We start from the raw sequence: 27,941 nt of genomic DNA, 5'->3' as shown, positions 1-27,941 counted from the left end.
ATTTTAAAATCTCACGTACCCCCAGGGGTACACGTACTCTCATTTGAAAACCACTGTGCTATAGGGTTGCCAACCATGCCTTGAAAAACGGATTCGTCCCGTATTGAGCTGAAAAGGGACGCACTTTGCCCCGTATTACCGTGAGAGTCAAATATATATAATAGTCATAAAATGCCAATGGAAAATGGCATTGAGCTGTTGAGTTCATAAGTTATTTTTTCTGTTTTACTACAACTGTAGCCTACAGTCATGGCCTTTGAGGCACAAATATGTTTACAAGTTTTCTACAGACTTTCTGTTTGCAGTTTTGTTATTGCATTAAAAATGTGCACTATTACAAAATGGATGTTCTGCTTTCTTTCTATTGTTTTATATTAATTTATACAATTTTAAGTTAAGCAGGACAGGTTTCTGTTTAAGAAAGATACTTATTCAGTTCATTTTGTTATTTTGTATTAAAGTGAATAGTTGGATAATAATTTGTTTTCCATGTGTTCATGGCATTCAAAAATATGCATCTAATTCAATTCAGGTTCGGGTCAAATAGTTAAAAAATCGTTTCACTCACAAAAAAAGGGGCTAAAAAAATTCACCTCGCCAGGAAGGGTGAAGGCAATCGGGTTGGCCGGCCCTGCCGATAAGGTGTTCCTTATATACTTTTCAGGGAGTTGGCAACCCTAGCCTGCTGTCAGTGTTAGAGTGGCAGAATTATACAAGCAATTAGACAAGCAAAATATGTCATGAAGGTTATTTTCATGGTGTGTTCATGAAATTGAAAATTGCAACATAACATAAAGACATGGGCAAACATAAGGTCTATCCCAGGTGTGCGTAGCGAGAGTAGCATTGATACCCTGGACAGGTTATTATATTACATTACATTATATTTAACAGACACTTTGATCCAAAGCACCTTACAAAAAGAGTAAAACGATTAATCCAAAAAGTAGAGGGAGATTTGCAGCATGCCAAAATAGAGCAGTTTCTAAAAGGAAAAAAGTCATTTTCAAAGTGCCATCTGAAAACACAATCAAAAGTACAGCTAGAGAATCACCTTAAATAGAGAAGTACCAAGTTGTGTTAGATTCTGTGAGGCCGTGAGGAGAGAAGATGAAAATGGAAAAGGTGTGTCTTCAAGAGATCTTGACGATACATAGAAATTAGTAGGTTGTTCTGTCAGCGTGGAGCAGTCTAAGAACTGTATGGACTGAGTGGTTTGTGTGTAGGGATGACCCTGCCAGACAGTATTCCTATGAGGAGCACAACGAAAGACCTGGAGTATAAGCCAGTCTGATTAAGTTGAGGTAAATGAGAGCTGACCCAGATATCAATCTGTTGGACAGCAGAAGTGTTTACATTTTATTTGAGCCGCTACTATGCAGGTTAATGAGCAATTGAGTGACATGGGCCCTTTTAGGTTAATTGAAAACCAGATGTGCTGCCACGTTGTGTTGTTCTGTAAAGTTTCCGCAGCACAAGCTGGATGATTAGCCAGGAGGGCCTTGCAGTAGTCAAGTCGGATGATAACCATGGCCTGTACCAGGATGACATAGTTAGTAAAGTACAGCCTGATTTTCTCTAAACTGTAAAATGCTAATTGACGTGATGGGGGGAAAAGGATAACTGGTCATCACTTATGACATGTAAATGGAGAGGTTAATGGAATTCATATGCGAGGTATTTATACACATACACATATTGTTTGCAACTTAATACGATGCAATTAGCCATCAGATTTGGGCTGACAGTGAGAACATAGGCTATTAGACGTACACACGTGGACAAAATTACGGTGAAACACGGTGAAACATGGAGGAGGCTCAGTAATGTTTTGGGGCTGCTTTGCTGCATCTGGCACAGGGTGTCTTGAATGTGTGCAAAGTAAAATGAAATCTGAAGACTATCAAGGCATTCTGGAGAGAAATGTGCTGCCTAGTGTCAGAAAGCTTGGTCTCAGTCGCAGGTCATGGATCTTCCAACAGGACAATGATCCAAAACACACAGCCAAAAACACCCAAGAATGGCTGAGAGAAAAGCGTTGGACTATTCTAAAGTGGCCTTCCATGAGCCCAGATCTGAATCCCATTGAACATCTGTGGAAGGAGCTGAAACATGCCCTTTGGAGAAGACACCCATCAAACCTGAGACAACTGGAGCAGTTTGCTCATGAGGAGTGGGCCAAAATACCTGTTGACAGCTGCAGAACGCTCATTGACAAATACAGAAATTGTTTAATTGCATTGATTGCCTCAAAAGGTTGTGCAACAAAATATTAAGTTATGGGTACCATCATTTTTGTCCAGCCCTATTTCATTAGTTTTTTTTTTTTTTAATAATTGTTAATCAACAATTCAAAAGTAATGGCTGATTTTGATTATTTAATTTTCAATACATTTTTATTTATTGTTACTTTTGTAAGTTCAAGTGATTTCAGTGAGAGTTGTGGGTTTTTCCTTCTTTAACTGAGGGGTACCAACAATTTTGTCCACGTGTGTATTTGGAACCAGTCCAAGGAAGCTATATCAAATGTGATGAGCTCACTCCTCTTGATTCTTGTAGAGACTGACAGTTGGGGTGCAGAATATGTCACCTGGTTGAGCAGGTTACCCATGTGTGGAGGCCGTAGTCCTCCTGCATCTGTCCCAGATTTGAGTCCTGGCCAGTGGCATGTCTTAACCTCTCCCAACCCCAGTTTCCTGTCTCTTCACTGTCAATAGAGGCCACAAAATAAACAAAAAAAAGTCTGGCAGCGAGGCTCTGCTCAACCTGGAGCCAGTTAAGCAATTATTGGTGAAGAGGCAGTTCTAGTAGTCAAGGCACGGGGAGATGAAAGTTTGTAAAATGTTCTGTGTGGGAGCCAAAACTCAAATTACTGATTCAAGATGTCATGTTTTTAAACCACAGTACTAGAGGCCAAAAAGTTTCCAGCTTTTTATGGAGAGTGTTTGTGTTTGCACAGAGTGGATTAGCCTTCAGGCCTACTCTCTGTTACATTTGGATTTTACTTCTGTGTAGGTCCTACGCTTGTTGTGGATGGCATGGCTTGCCTCCGCCACTGGTATTCATGTCAGGACTGGGTGTGTGGAGGTCAGTGGAAGGAGTACGTTGATGGCCTGAAGTCCTGGGTGGAGGCATTTACTTCTGCAGGCATCAAACTGGTCTTTTTCTTTGATGGAGTCGTGGAAGAGAAGAAGAGACAAGAGTGGGTGAGGACAGACACAAATTAGGTTAATGTGATTTAAGACATTGAAAACTATACTTATGTATGAAATAGATATCTAACATTGTCTTAACATACTGAGTTATTTCTTAAAATTCATTAAAATGTCCTGACTATGTTTCATCAGTATTGGAAACATTACATTCTCCAAAACTGCTTTTGTGTTACTGTTCACTAAAGTACTACAAACGATGGATGACTCCAACACTTTGTTACAAAAACTTTGCTTAACCCCATTTGCACAGCATGGTACTGTTTCAGCTTCTTTTATACAATGACACAACCTCTCAGCATCCTGGATCAACAACAAAATAATCCTCTCTTTTACAGGTGAAGAGGAGACTCAGAGTGAACAAAGATGTTTCAAAGTTATTTAGCCACATCAAGCAGTATGGAGAGCAGCCTGGTAAACAGCTCTTTTGCCTGCCCTCTGGTCTGGCAACATTTACACCATTTGCTCTCAAGTAAGCATTTGCAAAACTGAATGTGATCAAGTTTTCATTGTGCAGAAAAAAAAATAATTGAAAAAATGACAGTTCACTGTATGGAGTTTGATCAGAATTGCTGTTGTTTATAGGTCGCTGGGCCAGCAAGTGTTTTGTTCAGTGCGGGAAGCAGACTATGAAATTTCCAGCTATGCGCGTCAGCATGACTGCATGGGTATTCTGGGACAGGACTCAGACTTCCTCATATATGATAGGTTTGTAAAAAATATTATATTATCATTGGTGCTGTTAAGTGGCTGAAACTTTTAATGGCAGATCCTTTTACCTGCAGAAATGTTCCTCAAATGATAATTAAAAAAAATGTGAACATAGTACGTACAAATACAGTACAAACAACAAAAGTCTGCCAGTGGAAGCGACTCATAATCAGTGTGGGTCAACATTTCTCAGACTGTTTTCGAAACTTGGTACTTGGTATGTTTCAGTCTCTCACAAAGAGACCCCGGTGATGGAGAGTTATGGTGTGTTGATGAACAGGAGGTGGTGCTCTGGAATGTTAACAATTTTTAAGTGAATGTTGTAAAGGCTCATGAGACTTAATATTTTGACACTGGTCATTCATTTGACTGTGTTTTGGTTTCTAAGCAGGCTGTTTTATGTGGAGAATGTGTTGCAGTGTTTTCATTTGTTTAATAATGGGCTTCCATGACAAATGCTCCTTTTGTGAGCTAGTGAGTGTTGCCAGTGTCCATCAGTAAGGAAGTGAATGTTTTCTCGAGATTTTAGTTTAAACATTACAGAAGGCATTTTTCAAACAAAACGTTCAGTTTAAGCACCATTCTTTTCAGTAACTACGCTACAATAAAATGTGTGCTCTCAGTCCTGATCTTTTTCTTAAGGACATTAAAGGTATAAGTTATTTAACATGGAAACTTTGACAGCACTAGTTGTTACACTTGAATTTTAAAAGCGCTTTATAATGACTGTTGCGTTGATTTAGATATACTATCAAAGACTTTGTGTCAACAATAAGTTAACACAAAGTCCAATAAGTTAGTCTGGACAACCTGTCGGATCTGAACATGTATTTTTATCTCACCCCTTCAGTGTGCCGTACTTGTCTGTGGCGAAGCTGCGGATAAACAGCCTCACCACTGTGATGTACGACCGCCAGAGGCTCTGCAGAACTATCGGACTGTCTGTTACCCAGCTACCTCTGCTAGCCTGTCTCCTCGGTAATGACGTGGTGGCAGAGGAGCAGATGTGGCTCATCAGGGACAACGCCATGGTGACATACAGGTACTAAGGCCCAATCCCAATACTTCCCCTACTTTCTTTCACCAGCCCTACTTTCTATCACTACCCCTAAAAAAGAAGGGACAGATTTTAGGGCACTTGAAATCTTCCCAGGGGCCTGTCCCAATACACACACTACTCCTGCTTTCAGCACCACCCCAAAGTAATCAGGAAGCTGAGAGCCAAAAGCGGTTTTAATTTCAGCTGTAGCGCTGTTAATATGCCACTTTATTAAGTTTTAATATTTTTTCAGGCGTAAAAGTAACCGTTAAGATCCCCAACCTGGGCTCAGTTTATCCAAATAACGCCTGTTAAGAAATTTCACCCGATGTTTTCGGAGAAGATAAGAGCCGCCGGCTCGGAGCAGCAGCAGCCGGAGTACAGACGTGATCGCGCTGCGCCGTCGTCCCGGGGGAGAAACCTGCAGCTCTGTTGAGAATTACCGCTGGCTGAAATAAATCATTTAGGAAAATAAATGTTGGTTTAATAGATGAAATCTAACAGTTGTAGCTACGCCTGTTAAGAAATTTGCTCTGAAAATTTCGAGATTTCTGGCTGCCGGCTCCGGAGCTGATTTATGAGTCCACGTTAAATCGACGCAGAGCCTACGGCGTAAGTTACGTAACCTACGCCGTAGGCTCTGCGTTGGTGTAACGCGGAACCATAAATCAGCCTTTATTCTGGTGAGGTTTGAAAAATACTTCGCAACAACGGGCAAACGAGTGATTATGTACATTCACTGAGTGAATATTATGAAAGTAAAATATATATTTCTCACTAGAAATGTAATCAAAACTAATTTTTATGCAGAAACTAACTCAAAATATTGATTTTATTCACTAAAAAATAAGAAATGTCCGCCATGTTTTTTTTTTGGATTCAGTCCGCAAATGACGACGAAAAGCATTCTGGGAAATTTTTCTGTCCCTAGATCAAACTAGGGTGCATCCGAAAACACTCGATCCGTGGGGACAGATTCATAGCCACTACACTAGTTTTCTTCCCTACCCCTAGGTGGAAAGAGGAATTGGGTCACCACTACCCTCACGGGAACGCGCAAAATTTAGGGGTAGGGCTGAAAACTAGGGGTAGTGATAGTATTGGGACAGGGCCCAAGTGTCCTGAGACAAACGCCTGTCTTGATAAGGCATTTGGAAGCAAAGCTGCATAGTTTTTGCTTTTTCTTTCTTCTTCTTTTGTTCTCAGAAAAAACAATCCAGCACCGTGTTATGGTGCTCCTCAGGGGCAGGTGGTGCTAGCAGTAGCCCAGTTTGTGAGCTCTTTGTATAGCAGAGACGATGAAGATACTCAACTTGTCCCACAGTCTCTGAATGTATCAGCTGCTGATAAAGAACTACTGGAGAATGGGATTTGCTCCTACTTGCTACCTGGAGACAAAGGTTTCGAGCTGGTTTCTTCTCCCCCCTCTGCCTCTGCCTTTGAGAAACATGTTCATCCAGAAATATTAAAGGTATGTTATGGTTCATAATGTGTGTTTTAGTTGTAAATCTCCATGCAGTTTTCAACACACCGTATGCCAGAATTGTTAAATGTTTTCTACCGTGTGGTTTTCCACAGGCATGTAGAGAGAAACATGTGGCAGCCGAGGGTTTCATGGTTTACAGTGTTGTGTGTGCTGGAGTCACTGAATGTAGCAACTCTCTAGAGGATGAGGAGGACACTGAACTGCTGCCTCAGGCCATCGTCTACAAAACTTGTAGACAGCGGGTTTATGGCTTACTGCTGCTGCTTGGGCAAGATGGTAAGATGGTAAAAACACGGTTTAAGTTACTCTCACATTCAAACACGTTTTAGTCTATGTGCATTCTGGCAACATAAGTAATGCATGTCCATTTGGACATATGCGAACATGCACAGGTTAGGCTTTAGTGTTACCAACTATACAGTCGAGGCTTTTATACATGCAAAATAGGCTTGCTATATTATTACTGTTGCTTTTGAGTTTTAAAGGGGACCTATTATGAAAAACATGTTTTCTCTTGCTTTAACATATATAAAGTGGTCTCCCCTCAGCCTGCCAACTCAGAGAAGGAGGAAAGCAACCAAATTCTGCAGTGTCTGTACAGCCGCCCGGATGAGCCATCCAGTGTGATGTGGCTTCTACGAGCTGTTCAGATTCTGCGCCCGTCATTACGTAACGACGGGCGCGATTTACATAGGTTGGCCTCCGATGCGTGAAACCACGCCCACAACTAACTAAGCCATTTTTTCATAGCGGTGTATCGCGTCATTCAAGCAGCCAATCAGCACAGTGCCTCATTATCATAGCCCCGCCCACTCAGAATCCCGCATAGAGAATGAGGTTAGAGAATGGGAAGATAAAGACATGGCTCAGAGGATGAATTTATTTATTTAGCAAAAACAATCAAAAGCTTGTTTTTAAGACATTCAAGGCCTGTTTAATATAGGTATTAGATGCCATAATAGGTCCCCTTTAAATATCAATCAATCAATCAGTCAAAACTTTATTTATAAAGTGCTTTAACGAGCCATAAGGGAACCAAAGTGCTGTACAGGTAGATAAAAATACACCAAATAAAATCATAAAATACAAATGACAGCAGTAAGTTAAGAGTGTTAAATATACGCTCAAACTTTAATAATAATTATTTGATTCTTCTAGAATCTTGCAGGCAATAGTTTCAAGGCAGTTTCAGCATAACATGGCTTTTGTGTGATTCCAGGCAGGACTGAGGACTTTCCAGCTGTCAAGGAGTGGTTTGTCTTCCCTGGAAACCCTCTGAAAGAACCTGACATGGTGCATCCTGTCCCAGTCACCCTCCCATGTGTGTCCTTTAAACTAAGTTGTTTATTTTTCATATTTCATGCATTATTTCTTTACTGTTAGGTCTTAAAATATAATTTCTTCTGGCTGAATTTGTAGGTGACCAACCCAGCCTGGACTTACTGTGGTTTCACGGTGGTCCTGAAGTTTCTGGTTTTCGTCTCGCGGCCTTCCTTTCTATTTTCGACTGCCAGGAGTACTCTGAGCTCTGTGGAGCAATTGAAGACTCTCTGCTGGCGGCTCTTTGTCTGGTCACACACATAGTCCTGCAGGTAAGGCAAGGCAGGTTTATGTCTATTACACAATTCAACTACAGGGTGTATCTAAGTGGTTTACAAAGACATTAAAACATAAATAAAGTAATAAGGTAGTGTCAGCCTTCTTCAGTGATGGTGACAGAGCAATGAAAACAGCCTGACGAGCTGTTGTATTTGTAAAATGTTTGTAAAACTTAATATAATCCTCCTTGGACGGGAAGCCAATAACACAAGATTCGCAAATTACAATAATTTCATTAGACTTATTCATTTTTAAGCCGTACGACACATAGTATTTATCTGTCACAATTGGAAGGTGTAATTCGTCTTTACTTTACTTTAAATCACTGGTGTTACATGTGTTATCCTTCTTGTTAATGCTCTCTCAAGCCATGTTTTGTGCTCATGTTGGAAAAGCATGAAAACATTAACAGCAATCGGTATTTTGAAAGCAATGGCGTCTCCATCGTGGTTAAAGCGTTTGTTTTGGGTTTTAGCGTTCAGACCACATGTTTGGCATCGGCGCCAAAGAATAGCTTCTGCTTTTGAAGAATGGGCAGTAAATCTAAACCAAGTGATGTATGTACATGGAAAACCAAAGACTACATTTATTTGCTTACCAATAAACATGCAAGGCAGCTTCTGATTTGGGATTCCCATCCATAACACATACACAAGAATTATTCAAATCTCTTTGTCAATGTGTGATGTGAAATTAAACATTGCGTGTTGACACTCTGTCCTGTGTTGTTTTGTAGTGGGTTAATGGTAGCTATTAGCACCCACAGAGAGCCCTGTGTAGCCACAGACACTGATCATTGTTAACTTCACGTCTTACGTCAACAACAAGTCTGATAAGTATCTAAGGACTTTGAATATTTCAAGAGGGAATTATTTCCTTAATGTCCTTATTGTGATTGTAAAATTTTAACTAATTCCTCGAAACACTTTTCAAAGTGTGTGACAAAAAAATTGAGATTTACGTTTTCTGTTCCAACGTCATCTGACAGAGCTTTAAAAACAGAGACCATGGGTTCACAGCACTTGGATAAAGGTAAATGCGTCACAGTATAGAGGCATAAACAGAAATTATCCTGTAGTTTAATTTATCAACACAAAAACAAGCAGTTGTAAATGTCTCTTAACGTAATATGAAATGTGGCTTTGAGTTTGGGTTTCTTTTCCAGAATAAAAATAACATATTTCTCTGATGCTTGTAAAACAGGAGAGATTTAGCTTTTTTAAAGAGTTTATTATGACTTAACATTATACTTTTAAAAGGTAATTCAACTCAAAATGGAGGTTTAAAAAAAAATTTAAAAAAATCTTAGAACTCAACCATTTCAGTCAGAGATTTAGATGTTTTCTGTTCCAAGTCCTTTAAAATTTCATGTATTCACAAAATCAGACAGAGCTGAACAAGAGACAGGGAGGACTCCAGACAGACACTAACACTAGTCAAATAGACAGACGCTGACTGACAGCCACTGATTAAAATTGACGAAGGTCCAAACCAGCAGACAAACATAAGAGAGGCTTGTTAGACGAGCCGTTAGACAAGTAGATGGCCAGAGATGAGCAGACTCCCTGACGCACAATAGTAGCTGTTGTCTGATCAGCGCTGCATTCACATTCCCCTTTCAGTCCTTTATTTAAATAACTTCAGGGTTTGTTTGTTTTGTACATAGAATTGGGCAGCTTTGTTTTTGCTGTCATCATTGTTTCTTTCTCTTTTGAATTGTTGCACGGCGAGCAGACCAAACAAACTGACCCACACAGAAGACGCGCTGAAATGTGACTGAACTGGTAAACCACAGATTATCCCCCCGTGTGTTTTTGTGTACACGTTCAGGTGCAAACCTTGTCTCAAGAGGACGTTGATGCTTACCTGAGTCAGGCTGTGTGTCTGAGACTGAAGTCTTCACAGGAGCTTCAGCAGATTGAGGTTCGTTAGAGCAACACACACACACACACACACACACACACACACACACACACACACACACACACACACACACACACACACACACACACACACACACACACACACACACACACATATAAAGCCCCACTCTTATTTTTCAGTGATTTAAGCCTTATTTCTACCATGGATATTGCAAACTTTCTCAGAAAACACTTGCATTAATAGAAAGTTGAGGGAAAAGAGAAAAAAATACACAAATAAGTCTTTCAGAGAACTCATACAATAATACCAAGGTCTTTTCATAATGCTGTGATGGGTTTTGTAGCCTTCCAGACGCTCTTGTGGCTCCTGAGTTTTCACAGACTTCAGTACCAGTCAGCTGTTTTTTTTCTACTCTTTGAGGAAAATCATACTTGCATTTGCTCCCTATTTATATATCCATTTATGTAAATGCTGAATTACCATCATTATGTGAAGTGATTTGTATTTTTACTGCAATCCTGTTTCTACACATTAATTAGAGCAGGGCGTTGATTTGAATATGCTGTATGGAGGAGACTCTGAGCTGCAGGATGGGTTTCATCTGTGTCATTAATGTGCGGATTAAATACCCTCTCACACACGCAACATGCATTATTTTCTGTGCATGTACAGATGCACGGAAATAACTTCAGTTATTGATCGCATGTGGTAGTGGTGGTTTTGGTACTAGGTAGTTTGGTTGTTGGATGTCTCCCAGTGATACTCTCATTTTGGTACATTTGTTGTGAGTGAGTGTGTGTGTGTGTGAGTGTGTGGGATGAGGAGAATATGCAACTGCTGTTTGTCTGTCCTTGCCGGCACTCACCACATGCAGCTTTTGTACCCCCACACACCCACAGACACAAACACACCTATTTCTGTCTTTGTGTTCTTTTGTGTGATGTGATATTCTCTTACTTTTAGCTTTCAGCCACCTTTTCTTCCTCTCTTCCTGCTGTCCTCCATCTCTTTTCTCCTCCGTGTCTTTGTGGGTGTGTGTGTGTGTGTGTGTGTGTGTGCGCCTTGAGGCCTTTCTGTCTCTGTCCAGTGGTCCATTGTTTTTCAGAAGGTGAAGCTGTGTTTGACTGGAAGCAGGTGGCAATCAGGGCCGTGTGAGTGTGTACACGTAATCACTGTTATCAGGGCTATTTGCCAAAAGACAGGTGAGAGCAGAGACAGACACACAAGCAGAACATCTGCCTGCTGTTGTTAGTAGTTCTCCTCTTTTTCAACTGTTGGTCTCTTTTTTCTTCTCCAGTAAAGTTTTTTTGTTCCTCTCAGTAGCTTAAAGCATTTGTATGATTGATTTTTCTGTGTTATTTTATAATTATAGTCTCTATAGTCAGAGGGGGTTATAATACATTTTACAAAAGTTACTAAGTGAAAATTTCAAATTTATTGTTTATTCATTTGCTCTGGTTTGCCAAGTGAAGTAAAACTTTTATTTATCAATTTCTTTTTAACATCCGTTACCAAAAAGGTTAGGCCACTTTAAGCAACATAGGGCTTTGTGTTACATTGGTTTCTTACATAAAGAAGCTCCACAAATGGACTCTGAGAGACTCTTGTCTGTTATCTGGGAGTGAGCAGCGGGAAGCAGAGTAAAGTAGCAGGCAAGTGGGTGGTCTGAGTTGGGTCTAATTGTGAGATTTATGTGTAAGGGTTTAGCAGATAAGGTTGTGCAAACTGGGGTTGGGAAACTCATTTATTGCAAGAAGGGTGAGGGAGATGTTAAGGTATTTGTTGCGGGTGGTGACACTGATCAAATTGAAGAAACAGATGGATGTTTCCTGCTGGAATCCTTTAAGGTATTTCAGAGCAGGAAGAGACTGGTGGTATGTGAGTTGTAAAATGTGTTCAGTTCATTTTCATGCAAGCTGTAATATTGTAGATCAGTTGAAAAATCAGTCTAATGCCCTATTCATACTGCACTAGTATTGTTTGGTGTCCTGCAGTAATTTGTAATAATTACGGAGGGGGTCTGTGGTATTAATCCAGTTACAATGTACCACGTTTGAGATGACTACAGCAAGAACAGGAAGAACTAATATTAAAATATTAAAAAGAGATGTACATCAATTAAGGCTAGAGAAATTTGGAATAGTTGTAATAACAACCTAAAAATGTGTAGGTCTATCTTAAAGTTTAAAGAAATGTTTAAAGAAAATACTGTAATTAAATATAAAACACTATGAATATAGAGTATACTCAGAGACGTTCTATAAACCGAGACAGCCCACTAAGGTTCGAGTTCTTGTATCTGTGTCACGTGACTGCCACGCCCCTTTAGGAGACCGGAAGTAGGTCCTGAGTCTATTGAGTCCTATGGGAAAAATGAACGTGAGCACGGATTATTACCAATTCCTTTGCCCCATAGTAACCTAAGTAAATATGGGACCCATTTTTCAAAAGCCACAAACCTTCTGAACATTCTGACACCAAAATGGCAATTTTCCGACCGACAGATTAGGAGAAAATGAACTTTGTTTGAGACCTGTCTCTGTCTGAGCAACACACTCTCGCAAGATTTGGCTCTCATCGTTTTCCCATCGAAGAAAGTTGTACTGTATCTAGTGTTGTATGCTCCAAAACGATGTGGGGAGAGGGGTGACCACGCCCACTTAGGAGATCGGCAGTGTATACCATTCCATACCATTGGCAGTAACGGCAATGCGCTATCTTGTGTATAGAGGATCTTTGGTATACTATCGGGAACATTCTAGAATGTGAAACGTCAATTTTGTGTTTTGTCTTACTTATTTTTGTCTTTTTATGTATTGTTTGTTTCAACGGAGTAATTCTGATATTTTACATTTAAGCTGATCATAAGAAAAAAAGGGTAGGCACTATAAGCTACGGCTTCAGCCTACACCTTTTCGGCAAAGGAAATGTTTTTTTTTTACCTTTTCATCTTATTTTGTAAAAAGTGTGTACAAGCCGAAATAAAGATAAAGATTCAAAGATTCAACTTCTTTGATTTGTAATGTAAAGGTTCCACCAAAAATTACCTACCTTTCAGCAAACACACAGGTCATGAAATCATTTTAATCCCGTGTGAATCCAAATCACAGTAATTCAGTGATTTGCAGGTGGGAGCCTTTTTAGAAAAATGTAATATATCCATGTTGATATAGTGATATTGTATAATAATATTATATATTTTTTATTTAGCGCATATACCCTAATGATATTGTATTTTGGCAGATAGAAATGAAGAAACTATTCAGCATGAAGCTTCACATGGAGTTCAAAGCCTGATTCGACAGCCCAGATCAGATTTCTTTCGTCTACAACGACTGTTGCGGTTGCATGTACTGTTCAGTTGACCGTTACCCTGGTAACGAATGCACGTAGGCCTGCATCATTTTCAGTTTTTGATACCTGTCGAAATGGGATATGTTGTCCCTGATGTCAATCTCTGTGATCAGATGTTTCCAACTCAGCAACCAAGGTCTTTATTGAAGAAATGCTGTTTGTTTACAAAAATGCAAAGCATTGACAACACATCCAGTGCAATTTTTCAGTTACTGCCGTATCAGAACAGAATTACTGAGGCAATTGTGTGTGAATAGTGTGAATAGGGTCATAACTTTGATTAAAGTCTAACCCTCACTCTGGGATGAAAGCAAACTGAAGATGGTGATGAGATTAAGTAAAATACCCAAAGATGAAATGTTGAGTGACCAGTTGTGGGATTTCTTTTTTTGCTATATAAACACTGAACCTGATACACTCAATGAGCAAAGGACTCATACAGACATTTCAACATTGCTTTTATGATCTGGCTCCGATGTTGACCAGAATATCTTGGCAGGCTTTAGACCACGATTTATAATCTTAATTACACATTTTTAAAAGTGCATAAAAAACATTGTAATGATTTAAACACAGGCATAGCAGCCAGCCTAAATAATAAATAAACATGTTCCAGTATAAATGAATTGAATCACAATCAAAACTGAAAACGAAACTTAAATAAAACATTTGAAATTGAGTATAAGGAGTTATTCATTCTTACTATGTATTATGGAAGTCGAGTTGGTTTTGACACTTAAGAAATCAGTGATCTGATCTGACAATAGATCTTTTTAGATATACATAAGTAATTCAAAAAGTGGGTTTACCTTTTGCAGAATTTCTTTAAACGCTGGATTCTTAACGGCATTTTTTAGTATAAATGTGCCCTTTTTGTGTTGTCATGCTTGTATCTTGATAGTTGGTCAAAGGTACAGTATCTTTTGGGTAGTTGTGGGAAGTTTAAATGAATGTTAATGTATTATCAGCTGTGGTTGTGACTGTTCCCATCCACATTCGACACACTGATTTGATGTTGATGAGTTTTTCTTCATTTATTCAGCTTAAATCTGAAATGCTCCGTAGTCCTTGAAACATTTTGGATTTAAGCTTTAGGAGTTTTGAACCAATTCCATTTACTCCACCAAACCTGCTGCACTTGTTCAGTGTTTGGCAGCAAAAGGAAAATGTGAAATTTCAGGATAAATATGTGCTACCATCCAAGTATGAAAACAGGTCACTTCATCTGTTCGCAGCTCCCTCTTCTTTCTAGCCGTGCAGTGCAGCTGGGTTCTCTTTACGTCCGAGGACTGGGCCACGTGCTGGGTGCTAATACTGCCAGCGGTTGTCCACTGCCCAGTTTGGCCCTGATGCCTTGGCACTGCTTCGATGGACGACTATTCCATTCAAAATACCTGCTGGCACATAGTGGGGAAGAGAAAACTGAGCTGCTGGGCAATGATGTGAGTGGACACAGTAGAACTAAAGAAACTTGTACCTCATTATGTTAAAAATGTAGATTATTAGTGTTCAGTCTGACTGACGAACTGGACATCCATAAATAGGGATATTTTAGGCATTTTTGTGTGTTTATTCGTGTTGGGTGTCGATTCAAATGCATTTGTCTGTCTCTCTTTGCAGGAGTCCTGTCTTTCTCTATTTCATCAGCTGAAGGAGAAACTTGTAGAAACCTGCGGGAGGAAAGGCAGAGTCTTACGGTCCAGACCCAAGGGACCACACACTGGTGGCATTGGATGGCGAGACACACACTCAGGTGAGACATCCAACTGACTGACGTGTTTTTCTCAGTACAGACCACCTCCTGCCACTTCAGCACCAGCTCCAGAAGATCTTCATCACATTCATTCTGTAAACCATGAAGCATAGATATGATGATTTCCTGAAACTAGAACCTGGCTGCTTTTAAATGTAAAATCTAAGGGAATTAAAATATTCTGTCAGTTTACTTCGACTTTCAATATACCTTTTGTTGATTGTGTTTATTGGATCAATGGTTATCAACATCCAGTTATGCATTTTAAATAATAATAATAATAATAATAATAATGACTTTGTTTTATATAGCGCCCTTCAAGGCACCCAGAGCGCTTTATAGAGATCATTATTAATTCATACACATTCTCACCGGTGGTGGTAAGCTACGTTTTGTAGCCACATCTGCCCTGCAGACTGACGGAAGCGTGGCTGCCATATCGCGCCAAACGGCCCCTCCGACCACCACCAACATTCATACACATTCACACGAGGCAAGCTGGGTAAGGTGTCTTGCCCAAGGACACTACGACAGCAAACTGGGACGGAGCGGGATTCGAAACCGCCGACTTCCGATCATTGGACGACCCGCTCTACCACCTGAGCTACTGCCGCCCCTAAACTAACTACTAAACAACTAATTAGAAACGTATAGTTTAGCTTTTTTTTTTTTTTTTTAATTTAGTTTAGTTTATTTCGGTCATGACATCACTAAAAAAAAAGAATAAAAATGACAACAAGAAAACTAATACACTGTTCAAAGAAAACATTACAAAAAATGTCCAATATACAAATACCATCTAGACCGAAAAAGGTGTAGGCTGAAGCAAAGCTTATTATTTGCCTACCCTCAAAAATATTAATTAAAGTAATGAAATGAAAGCAAGAAGTAAGAGAAAAGACTGACAGTAAAACAAATTGTCTCCATGGGGATAACAAAATTTCCTCAAGAAATAAAAAAAATGTAAAATAAATTTGCAGTCTACATGTTACCTTCATCCTTAAAAAATCAAATCACTAATTAAATAAATACCCAACTCAACATACTGTAGCAAGCACCACTCATTCATTTGATTTAAAGAAATCATCCTTCTTTTCAATGTTTTTTAAATAAGGTTAAGGTTCTACATAATTTCAATTCCCTATCTAATTTATTCCACCGCTGCCACTGTAGCATCTCAGTTTGGTGTTGGTTCTGATTGTTGATTTCCTGTATATGCTCTCCCCTCTGAGGTTGTAATGGCTTTGTCTTAAATTGAACATATTTTGAATACAGTCTGGCAGCATGTTCTTGTTGATTTTGAACATAAGCTGTGCAGTTTTGAAGTCCACCAGTTCATTGAATTTAAGCTCATTTGAATCTATAAATAATTGGTTGGTTGGGTGCTTGTATCCAACTTTGTTTATGAGTCGCATTGCTTTTTTTTGGAGTAAAAATATTGGTTTCGTGATTGTCTGTCTTAAATGTGTGTCACCATACTTCTATACAGTATGTTATATATGGTTTTATTAAAGATTGATACAGGAGTTTTAATGAGTTTAATGTTAGAATAGTTTTACATTTATATAGAATTGCAATGGTTTTTGATATTTTGTTCTTTAAGAAGTTGACGTGAGGCTTCCAGCACAGCTTATGGTCAATAACCACTCCAAGAAACGTAATAATAATAGTGAGGGCCCGCTCCTCATCTGTCTACTCACATGTGGTGTGCACACCGCCACATGTCTTGTAAACAAAACCGAGAGAATTAAGACCTGAGATGCTGTAGAAATGGATTAGTTTGGGTACGTGGTGAAGGCCAGAGGCCATTTGAGAAAAATTAAATGGTAAGCAAAGCTAAAACAGATTTCCTTTCATTCTGATTTAAGTTTGTGAGAAGCCTGCTGGTGTATTAATTGTAACTAAAATGGTCTGACAGGATCCCACAATGTCACCCTGGTTTGTATGTCATTTTTTGATGAAGGGTGAACAACCTGGGGTAGTGATGAATTGGGCTGGCCCGTCAGAAATTGTTGACTGGGTGTCCGTCCGTCAACAAACGCATAGCTGAGAGGTTTCCAGTTCAGCATCCCCTCTATTACTTCAATCTGCTTCCCCTTGTCGTACTTACTTGGTCTTAGACTCGCTACATTCAGTAATAGTCTCACTTCCCAGGTCCCTCCAAAGTGAGGTGCTGTAGGAAGATTAAAGAGGAGCTTGATTTGTTCAGTAAGCTGTGGTCGTAACTGTGGTTGCAGGGCCGTAAAGGCCTCCTGCCCTTCCTTCTGGTCACTCTTAAAGTCTGTGTCCTGATCACCTATCAGATCATAGGGGGTTTGTAGTGAGAAATGAACCTGAAGTGGCAGGAAAACGGAATAAGCGTCAGTGCTGTTCAACAGGTCCAACTAGTCCAACTCAAGCATTTAGATATTATACCTTTTTACTGCAATGCGCTAGTCAAATGTTGAATAGTCCAAAACAGCAAACACCAACTGAGTGACTAAACCGCGTTGTGATGGGTGTAAATCTGCCATTCTAGCGACCTCTCGTTTCCCTCACCACCTCTTATACTTAGCACACTGGTGTTGATGTCGCTTTATGGCGTCCTGCCCTCCCAAGACCCACAATTTCCTTCTCATCTCCATGAATACCCTTTCAGCCCCCGAGTGGATGCTCCTTCATTAGAATGCTTTATGAAGAGTGTGAATATTTGTGTACGTGAACATTTGGGATCCAGTGCCAAAGGGTGTACTACCTCTTGGCTTTTCCCCTCAGCGTAAATGATCTCCAACCCTTTTGAGTTTATCAGAGTGATAAATTGAAAAGGTTGAAATGGTGATAAATTAAGAAATCTGCTTGTGGTGGGCACTGGTTTACCTGCTGAAAGAACTTTGATTTCTTCTGCAAAACTACATGTATACGTTTTTAAATAAAAAAAAAAAAAACAACAAAAAACTGATCTCATCCCTTTTTAAGGTGTCTGCTACAAGCTTCCCTTGTTGACTAGTTGTCCCTTTCGCTCCGTTGTCTTTCCCTCAAGGCGTTTCCTTAAGTGCTGGAACTGAATGATGTTAAGCACGGGGTTGTCTCCACTATATGTCTAATATGAGCTCTTTTCTGAGCATTGTAGCAGCACTAGCAGCTGTAGCCTTGGTATGGACTACTGTCTTTTTGGTGTTACTCTGAAACAAGCTTGTGTGTATCCAGTGCAGCGGTGACATGACAATTAGGGATGCTTAAGGCCACTTTCCCACATTTGCCATATTTGCAGAAGAGCAGCTTGCAGTCAAACATCATCAGAGTCTCTTCATCTCTCCAAAAGTTTCTGAATGGGATGATAAAGCCTAGTGGATTATATTGTCAGGATACAAAAACCAGTGCTCATAGTGGGAGGTGGTGGTCTGTCTGTCTAGCATCATTTGTTAATCATTGTATTAGCTCGACAATGCCACTTTAGGCCCAGAATTGACTCTTTGGCATTATAACTGCTGGTAAGAGAGTCAGAGTTCTATATTGGATGATCAATCTTCTTGAGGGTGATATCTTCTTACGTGTGGGCCAATGTTCACCCACTGTCTCAGATGGAAGCCCCTTCTGCTAGCAGTTGTATATGCTTTTCAATCAGACCTTTTGCTTTCTGCATGCTGGTAAAGCTTTGCAGCCATGTCAACATAAAAATGTTGCACTTAACCTCATGTGGATCGCTGTCATCAGATATCTTTTAGAGGTGAATGTTGCGTGGCAGGGGCTGCATGGGGATTCCATCAGCTTTGCAAACTGACGGAGATCATCACTGGTGAACGATGGCATGATGGTTTTTCTCTTCTTGGCGGGGAAGAGAAGAGGGGGCTACTGCTAGGGCCGAGAGGTCAAAGATATAGTGGTAGTTGTGGATGCTGTGCTGAACCTTTCTGTGGAGGCTTGTGGTAACTATCATCTACACCAGTGGTCTTCATTCCAGGTCCTTGAGAGCCGCTGTGCTGCATATCTTAGATGTTTCCCTGCTCCAGTAAACCCTGATACAGATGACTGTGTCACCAACAGAACTGTGCAGACCTGGAGGAAAGATTGGTGATGACCACTCATTAGAATCAGGTGTGTTGATGCAGGGAAACATCAAAAACATGCAGGACAGCAGGACCAGGACCAGGACCAGGAACGAAGACCACTGATCTAGACATACTGTAGCATCTGTTTGGTGTATCAGAGGCTGGGGTTTATTCTGTTGGTGATACGAGTGTACACTCATCACTTCCTAATGTTGCTGATGATGAAGATACCTGAGTTCATAGTAGGTGAGCGAGTGTGGAACTTGTTTTCAAACATGCTGTTCCTCAGTAGTGACCCTTCCCAGGTTTTAGCACCAATAACATTTTAGAAATGTTGTAGTTTGGGTTTGTGGTGAAGACTGGGGTTCATCCCATTAGAATGAACAGAGAACCCAAGATGAACAATTTTTTCCTCTTAATTCTTCTCATCAAGTTTATGGGAAATGATTCATACACCTTGGTTTATAGGACCTTTTCAAAAGTCGAAGCTGCTCTGCAGTAGGAATGGGTGATATTTTACCGTTCACGATAAACCGTCAAAAAAATTCCCCACAGTAAGAATTTGTCATCTCGCGGTAAAAACAATAAATTCCCGTTGATGACGTTTTTGTGTAAAGCCTGAATTATGGTTCTGCGTTAAATCGATGCACAACGTACGTGAAGGAAGGAAGGAAGGAAGGAAGGAAGGAAGGAAGGAAGGAAGGAAGGAAGGAAGGAAGGAAGGAAGGAAGGAAGGAAGGAAGGAAGGAAGGAAGGAAGGAAGGAAGGAAGGAAGGAAGGAAGGAAGGAAGGAAGGAAGGAAGGAAGGAAGGAAGGAAGGAAGGAAGGAAGGAAGGAAGGAAGGAAGGAAGGAAGGAAGGAAGGAAGGAAGGAAGGAAGGAAGGAAGGAAGGAAGGAAGGAAGGAAGGAAGGAAGGAAGGAAGGAATGTTTTGCAGTACAGGTGGACTAATTTAATTGTTTTTTATTAATTCATTTTAATTGGTGTAGTTTAGTAGCATTTAGTATTCTTTTAGAGCAGTGTTTTGGGGGCTCCAAAGACTGAATGTGGTGATAGATTTATAGTTACAAAGGTGGAGTTGAATTGATATTTTTTTTATCGTCATTTTTATCGTTATCGGGATAAATGGCAGAAATGATCGTGATACATTTTTTAGTCCATACCGCCCATCCCTAGAGATATTACTATCAAATTATATCAATCATCTTTTTATGTATCTTGTTCCGTGAATATATTCCTATTATTGGTTTCTCTGAAAGTTGATATCAGGAGATAAAACTACCCATAACATGGCTCTGGATGAATCTGAAAGAATTAAATAACTACACTGTTTTTCAAAAACATAAGAGTTGACATACTTTTTGGTAAAAGTAGGCAAAGGCATATTTAAATCTCCAAACTTTCAAAATAATCTCTGATCCTTTTAATCATGCAGATTTTAGATACTGAAAAAAAAACACCTCAAAGTTAAAACTTGAAACAATAGTTCCAGTAGTGGCTGAATTCTTTTTATATTTTCTTTTTTTCCTACTCAGACTCATCATTCATTCTGTGAACGTTGGTTTTCGTTTGTTTTTGTGTAGCATAATTATGCTGCCATGTGGGTCAGGACTCTTTTGGAAAAAACCCTTTTAATCTTAAAACCTTCCTGGAGGGTTGGAGAGAGAAAAAGGTTTTGACCTGAATTAGGATATGTTGTTTTTTTGGATGCCCTGGTAATGTTGTGGTCAAAATTCTGCTTCTGTCCCTGGATCTCCTGTCTGTATCCCCTCTTAACTTTCAAATAAAAAGAGGGAAAGAAATTACAGATAAGGCACTGTGAAAGTTATGATCTTTAATAGTGTAGCCGTTTTATCTTTATGTTATGAACATGAGACTGTCCCCTGCACAGAGAACTAAGTTTTGAGGTAGAAACAAGGACGAAAATGCTCCTGGAGCTAAATGGAGGAACATCGTTTTAATCTGACAAATGATCTATGGCTGTAGTTCTTTGGGCCTCTCACAGAACCACATTACCCAGAGGGCCATGCTGTAATGAGCTCCATATGTACTGTGGCTTTAATGCATACCACTGTGTGTGCACACACTCTCTCGTGCACGCTTGGATGGAGACTTGCTTTGTCAGTGCACCAGTAATAGTAGGTTTCTGTTTATAGAATGGGGGCGCTCTATTTTAAGACACATAACAAGACAAACTGATTACAGACTCCTCTCTTCTGTCCCTCCCCTCTTTTTGCTCCCATTCCCCTCAGTTGTTGCCCTCTCTTTTTCTCTTTGTACTCTTATATTTCTTTTTTATCACCCTCTTCATCTCTTTTTGGTTTCCTTGTAGTCTTCGTGCTCTCAAGCGCTACAGACCCTCCAAAAACCTTTCCAGTTTGTCATATATTAACTTTACTAACTTCCTTTTACACCTGCAGGTTTTTCCTGAATAAGTGTTAATGTGGCTTTCTTATATCGGTTTTCATTTCAGTGTGCGATCACATATGAGAATGCAGCAGTAGCTTATATCAACGTAACATTATAGCTTCTATTGAACCATGAAACTTATAAGCCCATTGCAACTGTTTCTTTGTGCGTCCTGTTGGCATAGAGTCTCTGATTTGCGCCACAGTGTCTGCTTTTTGCCCAAGTCGACCCTTGCGGGTCTCATGAGGATGTCTCTGGTTTTTCAGATGAAGGATATACACTCCTTATACCTCCGTGTTTCATGCTGTCAGACATAGACACCAATCATTACTACAGAACTGTGGGGAATTGAAGAGTGTGTGTGTGTGTGTGTGGTGAGTGTGTGTGAGAGAGAGAGAGAGAGAGAGTAGTGGTGGCGCTATGTGGTAGGGTTGAGGACCCGGTTTGGTTTTTGTTTGGAATCAGGCCTGATGTTTAGTCTCCTCAGCAAATATCTGCTCTGCCTGCCTGCCCTGGCAATTACACCCCAACAGTGAATCCAGTTTAGCTTCTCTCCCACATCTTTTCAGTTTTATTTTTGTCCAAGAAGACAAAAAGTAAAGCACGTCTTATTCTGGATGAGAGCAGAGATATCCTCTAATATCTTTGTTAATGTTTTATTTAATAAATCTAACTAATACAGCACATGTCCAACTGCCACACAGAAATAATTCTGAATTATCTTTAATGTTATTGGTCTCCCTTATTTTCCAAAAGATTTAATAACCAAAGAAGTAGACCTCAAAACATTTTGGGTGCCCCTGGCTTGACTAAACTAACGGAGGCATCAGTGCGTGTGCATGTGGGTTTTTATTTTTTTCTGTCCTTTCACACTCGGGCTGTGCATGATGGCCTGATTTAGTCAGGCAGGCCACAGCTCCCTTTTGGTAAAGTCTAAAGTTGGACTCGGATGTTTTATTTTCAGTACTTTGTAATTGGCTTAAAATCTGACACATCTGCCAGAGTTGCTGAAGTGAAAATCACATTACAAGCTTTTTCATATGCCAAAATAGATTTAAATGTTTAACTGGGAGATAAAGGGCTGTGGGGAAGATATTCCTGCCAAAAACCCCAAAAACAGAACACGTTTTAACAGCCAATAGTAGAGCAAATGTCCTTGGTTATCATCAACACATGAAAAAAAAAAAAAAACGGTTTGTGTTTTTTGTTTATTCATTTGTTAGATGAAAGGAGATCTGTAAGTGATCAGCTTCATGAAACTTTACTCCTGCCATTTGCCAGGCTTCACGAGTGTCTCTGTCCTCTGTGATATACCATTTGGGTTTTTTTTCTCTGCCGTTTTATGAGTAACCTTGAAATAACTGTGGGCAGACCATAAAGGCAAGCTGGCTCTGTGTGTTTGAGACAGAGAGGGAGAGGGACAATTATTGATGCTTACTGCACAGGGTGGGACATTTGAGATTCACAAGGACTCCTGAATTCAATTAACCAAAGTGAAGTTGTCACTTCCCGGCTCCATAAAAGTCCGTCCGCTGACTGTAAATAACTGAACTTTGAAAACTGGTAGACGTTAGTCAGTCTAGTAACTCAACATCCTGAAAACCTAAGAGTGAGCTTTGTGAACTCGAGGAAAAAAAAACAACCAAAAACATCTGAAACACTGTTGTTAAAGATTTAATAAAGTGCTTTTTCTTTAACAAACAACCTGCTTACTACTATGATTCCTCGAGCCCCGCTCAACTAGATATGCTTCTGGTTTTATGAGTCAGTTAGAATTTGATATACTTCCTTAGTTGCAATGCGATGACCAGTCCCCATCATCGTCGTGTTTCATTCTTTTCTTTTACAGGAGATTCAAGCTGAGTTTTTAAATCTTTTTTTTTTTTTAATAAAAAAGTTGTGTGCATTCGTTTCCAGATTTGTATTGAATCAAATATGTTGAGTAAAGTTGCTAGAAGATGGCAGTATTGGCTACCATAAATAAAGTAATAGATAAAGTAATAAAGTAGTGGTCACCACTCAGCAAAATAACAAACGTAGAATAAGAATTGTAATTGCCGTGGTTAATTTTGATTACTGCTCTGAAATACCAGTCATGACTGTTTCAATCAAATACCTGTATAAATAGTCATGTTTTTATTTACGTCATTTGTCATTCTTCTGGATTCTTTCTGTTATTTGATGTCATAGAGGAGTTGGTCACATTTGCATCGGCTGTGGTTTTGTTTGTCACCCGCAGATTTTCCTTCAAGTCTTGGTGAAAGTTGGAGAGGAAGAGGAGAAACCAAAAGGGCCCAGCAAGGTGGATGGGAATGGAGGGAGAGAGGGGAGGAAAGAAGAAGCAACTATGAACACAGAGACAGACTGAGGAGTGGAGGAGAACTCGGAGGAGGAAGCCAATATTTTAATTCATTCCGTCCTAACTGTGGTGATGGACAACCCCAGGGCATGAGCCGACCTCCGAAACAGTTCAGAGGTCGATCGCATCATTCCAGAGGCAGATACCGGCTGGCTCCCAGGTAGAAACAGTTTGAGACGGTTTAAAATGTCTATGGTTCGCTCTCTTTTTCAACAACCTCTCAACTCCTCCCATGGTTGTAGTAAAGGGGTGGTAGATGTTTTAACAGTGGTTTTTCAGGCTGGGGAGGTGTTTTCCTTCCCATTTTTCTGTGCATGGCCCAAACTATTTTGCCATGATGAAGCATAATCGCCAGCTTGTAAATGTCCTGTTTGTGTTGGGTGTGTGGATGTGAAGATGATGTTTCATGGACTTTTGAGGAGCCAGGATTGAACATTCTTACTTTAAAATGGTCTGGAGGTTTGAGAATTGTCAATGTGGTATGATACATTTGGAGAAGATGGAGAAATGACATGAGTTTATAAACAATCCTTTAAAAAAAAAATGTTTCTCCTCTCCTTTTTTCTCAGGTGGTCACAGCCTCCCGCTCCATGAACACATCTTGACTCTGAAGAGAGAAGAGAGGATCCAAGGATTAGAAGGGGGACTTAGAGAATTAAGAGGAGAAGACATGATGAAAGGATATTGAGAATCAAGTTTCCTTGAACAAACTGCTTACTGACTGATCTGTCATGAATGTTTGTCTAAAGGCTGCAGCAGGAAGAAAAATACGGATTAAGAGCGGGCAGCGTGAGGTTAGGTCTACATCGTGTGGTTTCAAAGTTCAACCTAAATGTGTTAGTGTGTGCATCTCGGATGGCCCTGCGGAGCCACTTCTGAAGTGAACCAGCAGTTTTTGCCTCGTCTCAGGTTAACAAACGCTTTTCTTTGCTTTTTTTCTCTTTTTTTTTTACTGTGACAGAATATGAACAAAATGAAGAAGTCAAACAAACTTATCAACGGACCACTTCAGACTCTCTCTTGGACATGGATTAATGTTTAATCCCGAGGCCTGTTTCTATTCCTTAGCTTTTAAAGTCAATAGGAAACGATCTCAAACTGTGTGTGTGCCTCGTGGCATAATCCTTTTAAAGGAAGACTTTTGACTAGAGGAACAGTGATGCCTGGATCAAATATCAAAGTGAATGATTATCCTCTATAATCTATATAAAAAAAAAATACAAAAAAAAAACAGGCCACTACATTTGATGTTTTTAATACTTTCAGTTGTTTGTAATAGTTTAAGAAAATATATGTTTTTGAATAATATTTTCATTAGTTATTGTCCAAATTAGTCACCAACATCTGTAATTATATATTCATGCTTTACTTTTTATCAACACGTGGATGCATGTGTACGTTGGTTGGTTACTGAATGGACAGTTAAATTAGTTGTTTTTTTCTGTGCACGCCAATAAATTTGCCTTCACAGGTTAATTTTTATATTTTTAAAACCGAAGCATTGTCTCTTAATGCCAGCATGTCTTTTCCTGTTTTGAGAGGTTATTTTTTCATTACTGTACAGTAACATGAAACGTTTAATGGCGCCTTGTAACAACAATGGTGCCAACGGTGTTAACCAAAGTCAAATTCCCTGTTTTGATATGTTAAAACTTTGTCATTAAAGCTGATTCTGATTCTTCTGATTCTGATTAACTTAAGTTTTTTTGTGACCTCTGGTAAACACAATTCTTGGTTTATGGGGTAGAAATCCCAGGAGCAGATACCACCAGTATGTTGTGTTTGTGTCGGTCTTGGTTTTAAGTATTAATGAGGGATATGGCCTTGAAATCACTTAACTTTCCAAAGTTAAAAGTTTAAGTTGTCTTTCAAAAGTACCGTCTCAAATCTCTGCAGAGGCTGTCCATTCTTTAGCCTTTAACCAAAAGGCAGTTATTACTAGAAAGTAAATCTGTGTTCGTGATTAAGTCAGGAATAAGTCTGTTAATTCATTATATACAAATACAAGTAACCTAATAACTCAGTTTATTCGTATTGCCCCCAAATAGCAATAAAATTCATCCTAGGCAGGGAACTAAGCCCCTGACTGATATACACAAAAACCTTTTTAATGACATGTGACCACATCATCCACTCCCTGCCTTTCTTCTGGGGCCGGTGGCAGCAGAAGAAACGACAGAGCGTGTGGGTGTTTCGGGGTTAGTAACTGTGGTAAATGGAGTGGGTGTGGGTGCGTGTGTGAGAAGGAGGAGGCACAAGGGTGGGGCGCGCAACACATACACAACTCGCGTCCAGTGGGCCCTTCTAGATAATAACAATAACAGGAGGAGGGATGTTTCTGTGGTGAGGAGGAAGCGAGGGATGGAAGGTTAAACAGAGAGGAAGAAGGGGAGGGAATAGAAAAAGTATAGGGCAAATAAGGGAGTTTATTAGACAGAGGACTGATACACACAGAGAAAGATGAGGAGTGAAGGGATTAGTTGAATAGATGGTGGAAAGATGGAAAACAAGAATAGAGGAATAAAAAAAGAACAGAATGAAATAGGGGGAAGAAGTTGGAAGAGACCAAAGACGAAAGAGTTGGGAACGCTAGCAATCAAAGTTGCTGGTATTGACTCAACCAGAGGAAACCCTGTTGGCCGCCTGACAAATCAGCTTCCTCTGTGTGTGTGTGTGTGTGTGTGTGTGTGTGTGTGTGTGTGTGTGTGTGTGTGTGTGTGTGTGTGTGTGGTGGAGGTACACTCTCTTGTGGACTCCTACCTCTTCAGTGGCTGTTACTCAAAAGGCTCTTTTTCAGTCATACGCTTTCTTATCTGAATTCACTGAGACTTTCTGCCTTTAAGTCCGTCAAAGCAGCGGACCAGTGTTGTAACACATCTGGACATGGGTCTCGGTGGTATCCAGTAGTGGCCACAACAAGCTCAAGGAATATCATGACAACCAGTTTATGTAGACACTCAAACAACTCAGCAGCTAGGACTGAATTGTATTTATTTATGATGCTCTCAGGAGCAGTTGGAGTAACTTTGAAGACCTCCAAGTTATCACGTGATCCATCCAGTCCAAATGTGATTTACTCTTTAGTTTATGCCCAAAGACTCAAGACATCCCCATCTCCTAAGCTTTGTTTTTGCATGTGTGTGTGTGTGTGTGTGTTTGAATGTTTCCAAATCTACATACAAAAACCCCCCTGCTGACTGAAATGGCTCTGTTATTTTGTTGTTGTTGTCGTCAATTTTACAAAGGCACGCACCAAAAAGACACAGGGATCCAGAAATACACCGAGCCATAGTGAACAAATATAACTCTTGTGTATTTACAACAGTCTATAAATACAAACTGCTTTCTTTGGCTGAGGCCAAACACGGGGGGAGCAACTTCCAGGCTCGTGTGTGTGTGTGTGTGTGTGTGTGTGTGTGTGTGTGTGTGTGTGTGTGTGTGTGTGTGTGTGTGTGTGTGTGTGTGTGTGTGTGTGTGTGTGTGTGTGTGTGTGTGTGTGTGTGTGTGTGTGTGTGTGTGTCAGTAACCAGTCTGACAGCAGTGCAGATGTAGCCAGTGGCATTGGACACGAACTCAAAGAGGAGGGAGCTGAAAAAGCAATACAGTAACCTGCCATAAAAGTAAACAAAGAGCAGCTGAAAAGATAAAGCAGATGACAGAAGCTGCTCCAACTTCTAGTTTTATAGCCAGTTTAAAATGTGGTTTTATAGCCTAAAATGCGCTGAACTGTCTCACTGAAAAATTCCTCCACTAGGTATGTTTAAGGCTGACCTCTACGGTGCACCTTTGACAACTTGTTGTGGGTGTTTCTGTAGAACAGCTGGTGACGTTTTACACACTGGATCCAAGTTTCTTCAACATAATCCTCAGACAGCAACATCTTCTCCTGATTATTAGATATTTTTTTTATTTTTATTATTTTTATTTTAACCTTTACTTAACCAGGTAGTATCCCATTGAGATCAAGGATCTCTTTCACAAGGGTGACCTGGCCAAGAAGGCAGCAGCTCACGTCAAAACAAATAAAATCACAAGGTTAAAAGAGAGAATACAAAACAATAACAGAGGAACAAAGTAGCAATAAAAAGATAAAACCACGTATTATAAA

The 27,941-nt window shown here is 39.9% G+C and overlaps 1 protein-coding gene across 1 annotated transcript; it reads left to right on the top strand.

Annotated features, from left to right (window-relative positions):
• The first annotated feature begins 2,997 nt into the window (after positions 1–2,997).
• Positions 2,998–25,497, top strand: fam120b (family with sequence similarity 120 member B). The gene is made up of 13 exons (XM_061710865.1): positions 2,998–3,206; positions 3,551–3,684; positions 3,798–3,920; positions 4,774–4,965; positions 6,169–6,433; positions 6,541–6,724; positions 7,668–7,769; positions 7,868–8,040; positions 9,878–9,970; positions 14,521–14,727; positions 14,906–15,038; positions 23,714–23,993; positions 24,403–25,497. Exons 1-13 carry the CDS (start codon positions 3,039–3,041, stop codon positions 24,425–24,427), a joined length of 2,079 nt encoding a protein of 692 aa, XP_061566849.1. The 5' UTR covers positions 2,998–3,038; the 3' UTR covers positions 24,428–25,497.
• The last annotated feature ends 2,444 nt before the right edge of the window (positions 25,498–27,941 follow it).

Source organism: Cololabis saira, chromosome 2 (assembly GCF_033807715.1).
Source record: "Cololabis saira isolate AMF1-May2022 chromosome 2, fColSai1.1, whole genome shotgun sequence".
NCBI lineage: Eukaryota > Metazoa > Chordata > Actinopteri > Beloniformes > Belonidae > Cololabis > Cololabis saira.
Note: the sequence above shows the minus strand (reverse complement) of the source record. Positions and strands in the feature narration are given on the sequence as shown.

Bases quoted from the DNA above. Each gene is read 5' to 3' on its own strand.
- fam120b (XM_061710865.1), top strand. From the start codon at position 3,039: ATGGCTTGCCTCCGCCACTGGTATTCATGTCAGGACTGGGTGTGTGGA. The intron at 4,966-6,168 runs GTACTAAGGCCC...TTTTGTTCTCAG, and splicing joins AACGCCATGGTGACATACAG to AAAAAACAATCCAGCACCGT. The intron at 23,994-24,402 runs GTAGAAACAGTT...CTTTTTTCTCAG, and splicing joins AGATACCGGCTGGCTCCCAG to GTGGTCACAGCCTCCCGCTC.